Source organism: Saccopteryx leptura, chromosome 1 (assembly GCF_036850995.1).
Source record: "Saccopteryx leptura isolate mSacLep1 chromosome 1, mSacLep1_pri_phased_curated, whole genome shotgun sequence".
Classification (NCBI taxonomy): Eukaryota; Metazoa; Chordata; class Mammalia; order Chiroptera; family Emballonuridae; genus Saccopteryx; species Saccopteryx leptura.
The window spans coordinates 162,227,440-162,241,251 of NC_089503.1; the positions used below are offsets into that span (position 1 = coordinate 162,227,440).

Sequence of the window (13,812 nt, forward strand, 5' to 3'; positions counted from 1 at the left end):
CAAAAACAAGACAAAATAAAACATCCCAGCCAGATGCTCTCCTCTGACAACAGCTCTTCTGCAGGGATGACACACAGGTGACAGGCCATACAGGCAGAGCAGAAAAGCCACAAAGTGCCTGTAGTTCAGGAGGCTGGTTTCAACACGGGATGCATTTTTTTTTTTTTTTTTTTAATTTTTTTTTCTTTTTTCATTTTTCTGAAGCTGGAAACGGGGAGAGACAGTCAGACAGACTCCCGCATGCGCCCGACCGGGATCCACCCGGCACGCCCACCAGGGGCGACGCTCTGCCCATCCTGGGCGTCGCCATATTGCGACCAGAGCCACTCTAGCGCCTGGGGCAGAGGCCACAGAGCCATCCCCAGCGCCCGGGCCATCTTTGCTCCAATGGAGCCCTGGCTGCGGGAGGGGAAGAGAGAGACAGAGAGGAAAGTGCGGCGGAGGGGTGGAGAAGCAAATGGGCGCTTCTCCTGTGTGCCCTGGCCGGGAATCGAACCCGGGTCCTCCGCACGCTAGGCCGACGCTCTACCGCTGAGCCAACCGGCCAGGGCGCATTTTTTTTTTTAATGACCTTCAGTACAATAAATGCCTTTCTAACAATTCAATGAAAATACCACTGTCTTTCCTATAAATAACTGTCTTGGTTTGTTTTACATTTTACTTAGAAATACCTATTTAACAGACTCTTTCATCAATCTTAGTCACCTTTAGGTTGATTAGGGACAAAGTATACCACAAACTAATTTTTACTCACCTTTGACTTTTGATCTGTATACACTCTGCCTTACTCCCCATTGCCACCATCTACTAGAAGAAAAGAGACTGACCTTCTAGCTGTGGGCGAGGCAAGTCCTGGGTGGGAGTCCTGCCTATGTCACTGACTCCACTTCCTCAACCACAGAATGAGAGCAGTATAACCTACCTTGCAGGACTGTGGAAATTAGAGAGATTATGTAAAGATGCCAGTACAGGACCAAGGACACAATGTCACTGTCATCACTACTCTCAGCCTCATGCAAAAACACGCCTAAAATCCAAAATTGACAAAAGAATATTTATGTGATAAATATCCAAAGATTATTATTAAAGAAAGATACACGTCAATCTTTTAAGATTCTGAAAACCCTGTCACCTGCTTTATTTCTGGAGAAAGGTAAAAGGAGAAAATATGCACTTGAATTTGAGGGGCAGCTAAATCGGAAGCAACAGTAGCAACAACTCTATGCCTCTAAGGCTCCTCTGATCCACAGAGAATGCCCACACTTCCTTGTGTGGAGATTCAAGAGCCTATTTTTTCCCTAGAGTAAGATCATTCTTTTTCATTGGAATAAAAAATAAAGAACAAACTCAATAGCACCAAATGGGGTTTAACGCAGAAAATAGGGCCTGGTTTCTCCTTTCAAATGAAATCTTTACATTAAAATATGTTTAGAAGTCATAGTTTTTTCCTCTTGATTCAATATTTCTCCTTCCCCCAACAGGAGCCTCGGGAACCTGAAGAGCATGTGCATCACTAACCAGACAAACAGTCCAGCCGCCCTTCCACACAGCTCTGAAGACCAGTGGGCTGGGCTGGGCTGGCCTGGCTCAGCCTGCCACAGGGACAGGACACAGTGACTATGCTCTCAAAGAGAACGGGTACTGAGGATGCCACCAGTCGAAGAGTCGCACGCTCTGCACTGGGTCCAGGATAACCTGCACACCCTGCTCATTGCGCAGCTTCCGACCACTGTGGACGGGAGAGTCTTGAAACACCAGTCTCACTCGATGATGCCGCATGTCTGTGCTCACATTGATAGTAAACTGGAAGAGGAAAGCAAATTATATTAAATTCAGTACCCAAATTCAACAACCTTGTTCTCCTACAGCCCACTCTGAAATGAGGCAATCTAGACCAAATTTTCACTGGTGAGGCCGCAAGACAATCTCTATAATACCTACACCTTTGCAAAAAAAAAAAAAAAAAAAAATTAAGGGTGATTTTATAAATTCTTAGCTTTATATATTTAAACTGTATTAAGGAACACCTCTCCAGTAGCAGAATAAATCAGGATACATACACACAGGCTACCACCAAAGCTAATTTTTAAATACTGGGTTAGAATAAGAAGGGATGACTTGAAGGGATTTTGATGAGATATACTGAGCAGGTAAAGTAAGATGCATGCAACAAACACTGGATCCCAATTTTTTTCATAAAATACACCATGAAACTTCTAAATAAGTTTATGACCCTGGCCGGTTGGCTCAGTGGTAGAGCGTCGGCCTGGCATGCGGGAGTCCCAGGTTCGATTCCCGGCCAGGGCACACAGGAGAAGCGCCCATCTGCTTCTCCACCCCTCCCCCTTCTCCTCCTCTCCTTCCTCTCTGTCTCTCTCTTCCCCTCCCACAGCCAAGGCTCCATTGGAGCAAAGATGGCCCGGGCGCTGAGGATGGCTCTGTGGCCTCTGCCTCAGGCGCTAGAGTGGCTCTGGTTGCAGCAGAGTGACGCCCCAGATGGGCAGAGCATCGCCCCCTGGTGGGCATGCCGGGTGGATCCTGGTTGGGTGCATGAGGGAGTCTGTCTGACTGCCTCCCCGTTTCCAACCTCAGAAAAATACAAAAAATAAAAATAAATAATAAAATAAAATAAATAAGTTTATGCATGTGTAGGTCCGTAAAGAACTGTGTGAGTATGAAGCACACAGACCATGAGTGGTATGGAACTAGGACATTAACGTGACATAGCCTAGAGGAGGGGGAGAGGTGCCTACAATAAAAGCAGACACATTAAAGAACAATTTCCAAAAGGTAAATTGTAGTTTTAAGTTACTGGAAGTCTAAGTCACCTTTTGTAAATGTAGTTATGCATTAAATTCTTTACATAAAGTATTATTTATTTTACAATTTAAAAAATAAAGCTATTTTCAATGTGAAGAGGGGAACCCCATGTACTCTGAGCATAACACTAAAATACTGAGAAGATAAATTACATTAACTCTCCAGTTTCCAATCCAATTAAAAAATTTTAAAACCTAAAAAATATGGAGGCATAGCTGTTGTTTATTAATCTAATTCTTAGCTAAGGATCAAAGGGTCAGAGCATCCCCCAAGGATAGAGACAGTCACCCTATGTTTTACTGCTGCACATGACACCACATGCATCCTCAAGGTCCCAACAGACAAGACTCAGACAGCCTCCTCCTCATCCCTAGTGGGATCATGTTTCTCACAACACATTAATGATCACTACACGGTAGATGCAAAAACATTTCTTTCACTACAAAGAACAGAGGTAAAATATTCTCAGACTAAATCACTTCTCCACAAATCTGTCTGTTTCTATGTGCAAGTCTGCTTCCAGACTTTTGTAAATCTTTGTCAAAGACTTCTTCTTCAATGGTCAAATTTAAAAATTTCTTTCAAAACCTAAGTACAGTTTGAGTTTATGAAAGGGCTGAGGAGACACCCTTAATTCACTTACCAGAGTGAAGATCATTCCCATAACAATTGGAATAAAGATGAAATTGAGGGTGGTGACCTGCAGGAGGCAGCAGTCCTGGTCAGGATTGGTGTGAACATCTTCGTACTGAACAGGAGGCTGCAACCCCCCCATACACTTGCTCTTCAATCTAGGAGACTGAGGAAAATGGAGAATTAATCTCATGACTTAGAGGAAATGTTAATGGCTCTAAGACTCCACCAATAAAAATTTTATGGCTCAACTGATGCTATGGACCCATTTTTCTGTTCTCTCCTCTTTCTTTATGTATATGCTGATCTCCATACAAATCAAGAACAACCCGTCCTTTGAAAGAAGGGGACGCCTTCGGATGAGCCATGTGACAGTGGCTGATAACAAGTCACTTAGATGGCCGTTCCTGTCACGTGGCAGGAATAATAACGTATGGCTCTATCAGAGGCTCTCCAAATTCCCTGGGACATGTCAATTCCAGAGAACATGTGCTGCTCAGAGAGGAAGCATAGTGGCCATCTAATCCCAGGCACTGTAAATAAGGGTACGTCTCAGAACCAGAGGAAACTGCGGCACCCACTTCCCTGTGGAATGCTGGCCTCAGCAGGCACTCTGGTAAGATTGATTGCCCCTCAGCCCCTTCCCAGAAAGGTCCTACAGTGGACTTCCTACCACCTAACAGACACCACACTGTGTACACCTTATTAAAAACAATGATCAAAGCTAAAATTCCTCTCTGAAACCATGTTTTTGAAATACCAATAAAAAATATGATTTACTTTATTACAAACTTATCAGTGACTCAGCTGCCATCAAGTGAGGTTTAACGAACTGTATGTGTCATCTGTCTCACCAGTGAGATATTAAGTTGGGGAGAGACGAAAGCAAGGCTGCTGAGGATAAAAACACAAGCAAAACAAACCCTCACTGTGGCCAAGGCCTCAGATACAGGCCAGCAAAAGACAAGAGACACAGGTGGGGCAGCACGTGCTGGGTTTATAAGAACCCTTTGGCAGTCCCTCTTCTCAGGGCTTCCCCAAACCACTATAAATTACTGCTGATTATAAATGCACTTGCTTTGAACAACAAATAACCCCAGAACATTGTTATAACAAGTTTCCCCTTTCCCACTTATAAAATTCTTCAAATATACAGAAAAGTTAATGAAATAGTATAATAATTCCTTTATTCTTTCTGGCATTGGATATTTCGACACAGTTTTCTCTTCCCCTTCATTTCATGTAGATGCACAGAAAAAAAAAATCACATGCACTTTGGGGTGGGAAGTGCAAAGCCATTTTAAAGTGACAATGACATTCCACCCTTAGCAGCATGAAAAAAGACACATGTATATAACCGCAATATTATCACATCCAAGAAAACTAACAAAAAGTTCATATTACATAATACCCACAGCACATTCAAGTTGAACTGTCCCCAAAACATCTCGTCCGGCTGTGTATCCCCGGACCCAGGACCCAGGACCCACTCGATGGTCCCCCTGTGCATCAAGTTCTTAAAGCCCTTCACACAGGATACTTCCTTCTTCGTTTTCTCATCACAGTATTATTACAAGTCTTGAGGTGCACTGGATTTTAATAAGACAACTTTATGCCTAATTTATTAAATTCAAGATACCATCCAAAAGCCCTGGCCAGGTAGCTCAGTTGGTTGGAGCATCGTCCCAATACTCCAAGGTTGCATACAGGTTCAATCCCCAGTCAGGGCACATACAAGAATCAACCAATGAAAGCATAATTAAGTAGAACAACAAATCAGTGTGCATGTGTGTGTGTCTCTCTCAAATCAATTAAAAATAAATAATTAAAAATAAGTTGTTAAAAAAAAAAGACATCTGAAAAACAAAGAGGAGATACAACTACATACCTGTTTTTTGAACTTAAAGTTGAATTCCCACATTGGTTCCTGTCTGTTCCCAACAATCTTTCTGCACCAGAAAAGCAAGCACTGTAAGAAAATGAAAATAAAGTAAATCAAAAACAGATAAAATACAGGAAAAAAAATAAGACAATAAAAAATAACCAGCAGAAACCTGTTTGCCACAGTCCCAGGGCTGCGATTTCACTCTCGCACAAATAGAGAACCCCCCCCCCCAATTTGACACTGGTGCAACATGAAGAGAGACACTCCCAGGGCGATTCAGTAAGAAGAGGGACCAATGTAAGTCAACCTCAGGGGTGAAGTCAACCCCTACTGTTCTCATCTTTAAAGACAGAAACATGGTCCCTAGGGACTGGGGCATTCTCTGATTCAACAGGCCACTCCTCTATATTAAAACATAAAAGTAGCCACCAAGCAAAATGGTAACAAAGGCAGGCACAGACAGCCGGCCCTGTAATAATAACAGCAAGCCACTCAGGACCCTCTGGGAGCAGACGCTGGTATGGACACAACAGAACTGGGCTGAGTTCAGTGTGCCCCTCAGTGGAAGGCAGGCTAAGCTAAGGTTAAGCACAAGAAGTCAAGTACCTCCCAGGGGGTAAGGGGTGGATCGTCCGCCGTGCCAGCTGTCCTGCCCTTCAGACATGCCCTGTACGTCCTGATGTTCCATCAAAAATAATGGGCTTGGCTTTAAGGGGCAAACACTTCTGCTGCCATCACAACGGCTCCAGTGTCCCACACAAGCTATGCTACTGAAAAGAGAGAGAGGGAGAATCATATACGAAAAACTGGAGTCCGGGAATGTGGGACAACTCCTTTAGGCATGCTGGCCACTCCCGGAATGCCATGCGACTGTGGCTGTACAAGTGGCAAGGCCATGCATGGGACAGCTGCCACCGCCAGTCCCACATCCTCGTCACAAGATCTCTGACAAGGCACAAAAGCAGCAGCCAGGTGGCCGGGGCTTATTGTCTGGATAAAAGGTTAGCTATCATTCCACCTTGGCTTTTTAGAGCCCACTTTAAAGTTACTGAACAGTGATCAGACTGTGAAGACACGGGTCCTCGAGGACTGGGCACTGGAGCCGCTACGATGTGTCAGCACGAGTTTGCCCAACGCTGCTCTGCTTCCAGCAGCCGACTACACCTGGCTGGTTGGCTCTGAGATGATCCTCCTCATCAGAGTTAGTCTGACACTAGCACTGTTTCTAGGGGACAGAAACTGTAAACGTGACATGATACACTGTCCACTCACATTACAAGCAGAGACAGCTGCTGGGTGAAATTCTATCCCGACCCTGTACCATCAGCTGGCATGATATTAAACTGCGCTGAGCCCATGGCCCTGACCACCTTCACTTGCAACCCTGGGAGGAACCTCGATAAAGAACTTTGTGCTCAGCAGTATCCTTTAATATCAATACGTATCAGGTAGAACACTATCACGCTAGCACTAAACTAGGGGAGAAGAATCCTCACAAAAATCCAAAGCATAAAAACAAATATAAAAGAAAAGGGAGTGCTTTAGAATACCAGATTCTATGTAGGCTGAGAGTAATAAAAATTACCCAGATTCAAAGGTACAAAACTTAAGACATTATTAGTTCGGGAAAAATAAACAATAAAAGGATGAGACATCAACTTGCCAGAATCACCTAATCTGCTATGCTCACCTAGCTGGGCAAAGCTGCGTTCACTAAGTATTTCATTGTGAAGGAGAAAAGAAAGAGAACGGACCAAAGGCTAACAGACCTATAAACAAAGCAGAATGCCAGCAACTTAATACAACCTGTGAAAATAAACACTAGGGAAATCCCAGGATACGAGTAGCAGTCTGGACCCAGAATTTAGATCAGTGGAGTCTCTGACTGGGAGCACCTCCTGATCTCTGAAATCAGCTACTGCGGGGCCTGGCAACAATAGGCATTCAAGCACATGCTAGGGGAGCAAGGTGCAGGCCAAGACTTTGAAGGAGGTCAATAAGAAATGGGAATCCAAGACATCAAGGTCACAACAGAAAGAGAAAACTAGTAATCATCTTTGCATCCTGATTTAAAGCACCTCTTACAATTTCAGTTTAGACCTACCATTTGAGCTGCGTTCTTCCTAGCCCAAACCATCTTAACATGGCCCAATGTACAACATACCAAAAAAGAAAAGAAATTAAAAAGAAGAGAACAGGGAGTATGCTAAAAGCACAAGAAAGCCAGGCTGGCATAGCAGGGACGTCCTGGAGAAGTGAATGCCCTGAGCCCTGGAGTCCGTATCAGTCCCCAAGCAGCCTGGTGCCCGCCGCCCTGCCCTCCCACCAAGGAAGCTGGAGATGAGGCTGGAGAACAGGTGCACCACACCAGAGCCCAGCACTAACTCCCACTTACTTTGGAATTCTTTAATGTGCTGGGCGTGCTTTCTGGAATGGCTGGGTGTTTGGAGATTCGAGCAGCAAAGGGCTCATACATATGGTACAGAGATCGAATCACACACGCCCGGAGGCAACGCAGCTTCTCCATGGACTCTGGTCGCAGGCGCAGAGGCAGAGAGGCATCCAGCGTGTAGTGCCTGAAATACGACACATTACTCCTACAATGTGTGACCTGCCTGTCCTGCTCCGTTCAGGCTCCTATGACTCCTGGTCTCTGTATGACTTTACATCTCAGCTACTTTTGCTTCTCTGCTATGTGAAACACAATCCACATATACCTTATGACCCTATACTTCTCCATCCTTTTAAAAATTTCCAACATTCAGCATTTCACTCTAAAAAAGGACAAGTCTTTGCCTTGATATGAGTACAATATACTTCAGACCCTGGAAAAGCCATCAGGTTCTCCTGTCATATGTGTCAGCAAGTTCTCTACTACCTTCCCGCCACATTCTTAGGGGCAAGTTCATAATCTTCACTATACTTCTGCACCCAGTATCAAGAGCTAGCCCTCTCACTAATCACACTATTTACCCTCTCCCCACCACAACTATATGTAGAACAGCATAAGTACAAAAAAAGATACAGCACTGCAAGATGACTAGCAACTCTAAGAAACTAAACCAGATGAATAAGCAAATAGATGGGCATCTGTAGCTTTGGAAAGTTGTAGTCAAGACAAACCACTGAGGAAAAGTCAAAGCCAATTTGAAACCAGAAGCAAGATTTTTTGCTGCAAAAGGACAGTGGATCAGGGGAGGGGACAAACACAGGGAAGACAGTTACCTGGATGAATTAATAACATCAATTTTAAATTAGAGAGGGGCTCAAGGAGTCCAAAGCCAGGCTCACACCGGGCATGGAGTAGAGAAACTGCAAAGTCACCATCCCAGGAGCAGGTGCACATCACAAACAGCATGGAATCAGCTACACAGACAACAGTGAGCTCCCTGGGCCGCACCTTCGGTACAACCTGGTCCAAAAGGCAGCAGTGCAAGTGACAGTCCAGGCATCCTTACAAATCAGGGAAAAATTCACAATGTCCTCAGGACGGATGTAGGAGGCCAGCAACAGCCAAATATCCATAGGGTACTCTTCTCCATCAGCCACGTCCACGTCTTCTGAAACAGGAAAAAGAATCATTATCTCTGACCTTCTATTACACACATAGTTAATATCCCCAGTCACTTCAATTCTCCCAGCACTTGCACAGCTAAAAAAAAGTTTTAAGTAGGTCTGAGGAAGCCTCTCCAACTCATCATTTCCTGCTTCTTCTAGCTGCTTGCCTCCCATTGCCCAAGTGAATACGTCTCATTTTTAAGGCCTTTTAACATTTAAATACAATTTTGAAGTTTTCAAAGTATCTGTGCATATATTAAATTGTTCAAGCCTAATAATTCTTCAATGAAAATAAGGAAAATATTATTGTGCCCATTTTACCAATAAGAAAGCAAAACCTCACCACCTAGTTAAGGTAAACAGAACCCAGGTTTTATAACTCCAAATTCTAGTTATGCTCTTGATTTCCTCGGTCCCCATCCACCAAACATTTTCTTTCGTTCAATCATTGAAAAAAACAAAACTGATTTTAATTTTATAACTCCAAATTCTAGTTATGCTCTTGATTTCCTCAGTTCCCATCCACCAAACATTTTCTTTCGTTCAAGCATTGAAAAAAACAAAACATTTTAAGATGGTATGAAGAAAACCTCACAGTACAAACTGAATAAACCAGATAAAGTTACAGTGTATTTATTTTCATTACCCAATAATTGCCTTTCCTTCAGTTTTCCCTTGTTTTGTTGCCAGTCTGACCTATGATCCTGGCCACAACCATTCAGTATTCAAAGACACTCTGTGACAATATATCCTACCTTCTCTTCTGTCAGACCTCATTAGTGTTAACTTTTTTTATGGGGGGGAGGGCAGAGCCACAGACAGGAAGGGAGGAAGAAAGGGAGAGGGGGAGGGAGAAGGGAAGAGAGAGAGAGGAGAAACATCAACTCACAGTTGCATCATCTTAGTTGTTCATTGATTGCTTCACATTATTAGTGTTAACTCGACTCTGAGGTTCACTACACATCTTGGGTGCAAGTAAAAATTCACATTCCACAGACACCCAAATTTGGGCTAATCTAAATGCTAACCTTAACTTAGACCTTGTCATGGAACTATCCAAAAACCAGTTTTTCTTCTCTTTCCAGGGCAGAAAACTCCTACACAACCTCCCTGAAGCTGCCTCTGCTTTTCTAGGTAACTGCTTCCTGAAATCCTATGACTCAATCAGGTCTTGCACTGAGTTCCTCATATCATAGACCAATGCCTCCAAAACAACATCCTCCTTCCTAGTTCCTACCTTTTCTTGAAATCATTTAAGGTGCAGCCTACCATGTTTGTGCCTCACCTTACTCTACATTAAATCTCTGTCTGAAACAGAAGACAAATGATTGTGAGAATTTCCTCCTCTGAGATCCATCAGAACCTTTACTAAACAGAATGCTTCTAAACATTTTGTCTTTTGCCTGACCAGGCGGTGGCACAGTGGATGGAGCGTCGGACTGGGATGCGGAGGACTCATGTCGAGACCCCGAGGTTGCCAGCTCATCTGGTTTGAGCAAGGCTCACCAACTTAAGCCCAAGGTCACAGGCTCAAGCAAGGGGTCAGTCAGTCTGCTGCAGCCCCCTGGTCAAGGCATATATAAGAAAGCACTCAATGAACAAATAAGGTGCTGCAACTAAGAATTGATGCTTCTCATCTCTCTTCCTTCCTGTCTGTCCCTCTCTCCGACTCTCTCTCTGTCACACACACACACACACACACACACACACAAAATTGTCTTTTGGGTCAAAATTCTGTAATTACTAAAAAATATACTGTATTTTTCGCTCCATAAGACGTACTTACTTTCCCCAAAAGGTGGAGGGGAAAATGCTTCTGCGTCTTATGAAGTGAAAAGTTCGATATTTTATTAAATTTTTTTTTTTTTTTTTTTTTTTTTACAGAGGAGAGGGAGAGACAGAGAGAAGAGAGACAGAGAGAGAGAAGGGGGGAGAAGCTGGAAGCATCAACTCCCATACGTGCCTTGACTAGGCAAGCCCAGGGTTTCGAACCAGCGACCTCAGCATTTCCAGGTAGACGCTTTATCCACTGCGCCACCACGGGTCAGGCCTTTTTTTTTTTTTTTTATCTTTTATTTATTTATTTATTTATTTAGAGAAGAGAGTGAAACAGATAGGGAGAGAGAGAAGGGGGGAGGAGCAGGAAGCATCAACTCCCATATGTGCCTTGACCAGGCAAGCCCACGGTTTCGAACTGGAGACCTCAGCATTTCCAGGTCGACGCTTTATTAAATATTTTAACACACCATTTGGTTCAGAATATTTTTTTCTTATTTTCCTCCTTAAAATTCTAGGTAGCCCTGGCCGGTTGGCTCAGTGGTAGAGCGTCGGCCTGGCGTGCAAGGGGTCCCAGGTTCGATTCCCGGCCAAGGCACACAGGAGAAGCGCCCATCTGCTTCTCCACTCCTCCCCTTCTCCTTCCTCTCTGTCTCTCTCTTCCCCTCCCGCAGCCAAGGCTCCATTGGAGCAAAGATGGCCCGGGCGCTGGGGATGGCTCCTTGGCCTCTGCCCCAGGCGCTAGAGTGGCTCTGGTCGCGACAGAGCGAGGCCCCGGAGGGGCAGAGCATCGCCCCCTGGTGGGTGTGCCGGGTGGATCCCGGTCGGGCACATGCGGGAGTCTGTCTGTCTCTCCCCGTTTCCAGCTTCGGAAAAATACAAAAAAAAAAAAAAAAAAAAATCCTAGGTGTGTCTTATGGTCAGGTGCATCTTACAGAGCAAAAAATACGGTAATTAAGAAATTTCAAAATGTAGGAAATACGGAATCAGTCAAGAATAGCTTCGTGGCACATTACACGCTGTCCCACCACTGAGATCAAACTTGGGTTCTCTACTGCTATCACCGCTGGTGCAATGTAGGAAGTGACAGTTCACACTGTTCCCACACAGGACTAATAAACTCAAAGAGGGCAAAGCCCTGTACCTCTGTGCCTCTTGCTCTTCTTTTTCCTGGAGACGGCTCTCTCACGGACGCTCTCCTCTTGGGCGTCCATCTCATCACTGCTGTCGATAATGTCACAGGGCTCACCAGCCCCGGAAAGAGCCTCCACTGCGGGAACCTGAGAGGCTTCCAGGCCACACAGAGACTTCACTAGAAGGAAATAAAGGAAGAGTGAGAAGGCAGAGTCCCATCCAGAAATACATATGGCTCAGGCAGGACATCAGCACCCATGAGAGGGAAAAGAATACAAAGAAAAAAGTGTTAAGAGTCTGCTGAAGAAAGCTGAGGCTCTGAAAACAAAGAGCACTGAGCATTTCAACTCCAAAAAAATGGAAAGGGATGGGCAAACTGTCTCCTGAAAGTGCCAGCCTCAGCTATGAAGAAAATGGAGTGCCTTCTTCTCCCACTATAAACCCCACGGGGCCAAACCGAAGGACCGCTGTTCTTATTTGCATGACCTCCGCGGCCCGGCGTTTGGGAGGGAATGGACTGGATGTACCCGCGTTCCTGACTTGGAGACAGTCAGTGTCACAGAACCCGAGTCTCAGGGACACGTGAGTAAAAAGCTGTGAAGTAAGAGAAGCCTGAGAGAAAGAAAAGCACACTTCAAGATTCTTACAGAGCCGCAAAGCGCAGAGCACGTGGAGGACACGCGTGAACTGCAGGGAAAAGACGGAAACCAAGGAACAGCGAGTGCATACGGGCACGCGAAGGTGTCCACCGTGCAGACACCGCCGGTGCTGCGAGCCAACGCGCGCCCGCCCCGCAGGTGCTGCGCAATCACGGACGAGCCAACTCGTCCACGGGCGATGCCCGGAGAACTGCCAGGAAACACGGACGGAACCCCGCGAACGCAGCACCAGCAAGCCGTCGGAGGCCTACCTTCCTGCTGCACGGCGTTGGCGACAGCTTTCTTGACCCGTCCAGACCTCACGACCGCTGGGTCCGAGTTGGCATAATCCGCCACCGTCACTGAAACAAACGGCAGCCCTTAGAGGCGGCGCCCCACAGTCCCGCAGCCCCGTCCGCCGCCCGCCCGGCCTTCCAATCCCCGACCCGTCGCTCACCGCGACCAGAGCAGGCGTCGTGGGCCCGGAACTTGAGGCGCTTCCCTCGCTTTGGCATGGCGGCCGTGTCGGGGCGAGGCCGGTCTAGCGTGCTGAGACCCCGGGCCATGTCTCGGGCCCCAGAGCCGGCTCCGGGAGCCGCGGGACTGCCGCGTCCAGCCCCGTGGCCATCCCGCTCCGCAGGCCGCGGCTCTCGCGATGACTCAGTCTGCTCCGCGTCGCTTTAGAGGTCACGTTCTTTTCCGCCGCCAATCACCGCCTATTCTGGTGACGTCAACATCCGGCGCCTGCGGTTCAACCTGCGCCTGGGTTGCCGAGGTCCGCTGTTGGGTTTTGGGCGGCTGTCCGTGGTTTGTTCCCCTGTGAGGGTTTGTTGTCTCAGGCATCGAATCACACTGCGTGGGTCAGAACTGAGTTTCCAGCGTGGTCTCCCGTGTTTCTGATGCCGCCTATGTCCATGCTCCAGGTTCACTCCACCCAACGCGCCTACATTGTCAGCCCCGCCCCCTCCTCGAGTCGCGTGGACTGAGCGCCTGCAGCTCCTACGGAAGTCTTCACTGTCGTTCAGCTACTGCCATCCTGCAAACAAAATAGCAGAAGGATCGATGAGGACAGAATATTGTCTTTCCTTCACATTGAAAGAGCCACAGAATCAAGGTCGCTGTGAAGGAGCTGGACCTGACTGCTATCACCTCCATGAATAAGAAGTTACTTGGAGGTCCTGGCCGGTTGACTCAGCGGTAAAGCGGGGGCGGGCGTGTGGAACTCCAAGGTTCAATTCCAGTCAGGGTACACTAGAGAAGCCCCCATCTGCTTCTCAACCCTCCCTCTCTTCCCCCACCCCCTCTCTTCCCCCACCCCCTCTCTTCCCCCACCCCCTCTCTTCCCCCACCCCCTTTCTCTCTTCCATT

At 46.4% G+C, this 13,812-nt stretch overlaps 1 protein-coding gene across 2 annotated transcripts; it reads right to left on the reverse strand.

Annotated features, from left to right (window-relative positions):
• Positions 1–1,106: 1,106 nt before the first annotated feature.
• Positions 1,107–13,106, reverse strand: TMEM183A (transmembrane protein 183A). Of its 2 annotated transcripts, none has more exons than XM_066379263.1 (8): positions 12,902–13,106; positions 12,717–12,806; positions 11,817–11,984; positions 8,739–8,895; positions 7,734–7,914; positions 5,342–5,422; positions 3,464–3,619; positions 1,107–1,803 (listed from the first exon to the last, which is right to left on the reverse strand). In XM_066379263.1, exons 1-8 carry the CDS (start codon positions 13,008–13,010, stop codon positions 1,618–1,620), a joined length of 1,128 nt encoding a protein of 375 aa, XP_066235360.1. In that variant the 5' UTR covers positions 13,011–13,106; the 3' UTR covers positions 1,107–1,617. The 2 variants fall into 2 exon arrangements, with proteins under 2 accessions (XP_066235360.1, XP_066235350.1); XM_066379253.1 differs by having other exon boundaries at positions 8,739–8,898.
• Between the last annotated feature and the right edge of the window lie 706 nt (positions 13,107–13,812).

What these genes read in the sequence shown, in the direction of transcription:
- TMEM183A (XM_066379253.1), bottom strand. Translation starts at nt 13,010, where the DNA reads ATGGCCCGGGGTCTCAGCACGCTAGACCGGCCTCGCCCCGACACGGCC. An exon ending in CGACGCCTGCTCTGGTCGCG is followed by an intron (nt 12,807 to 12,901) that starts GTGAGCGACGGG and finishes CGTTTGTTTCAG; the next exon opens with TGACGGTGGCGGATTATGCC. An exon ending in TGGACCAGGTTGTACCGAAG is followed by an intron (nt 7,915 to 8,738) that starts GTGCGGCCCAGG and finishes GTCGTATTTCAG; the next exon opens with GCACTACACGCTGGATGCCT.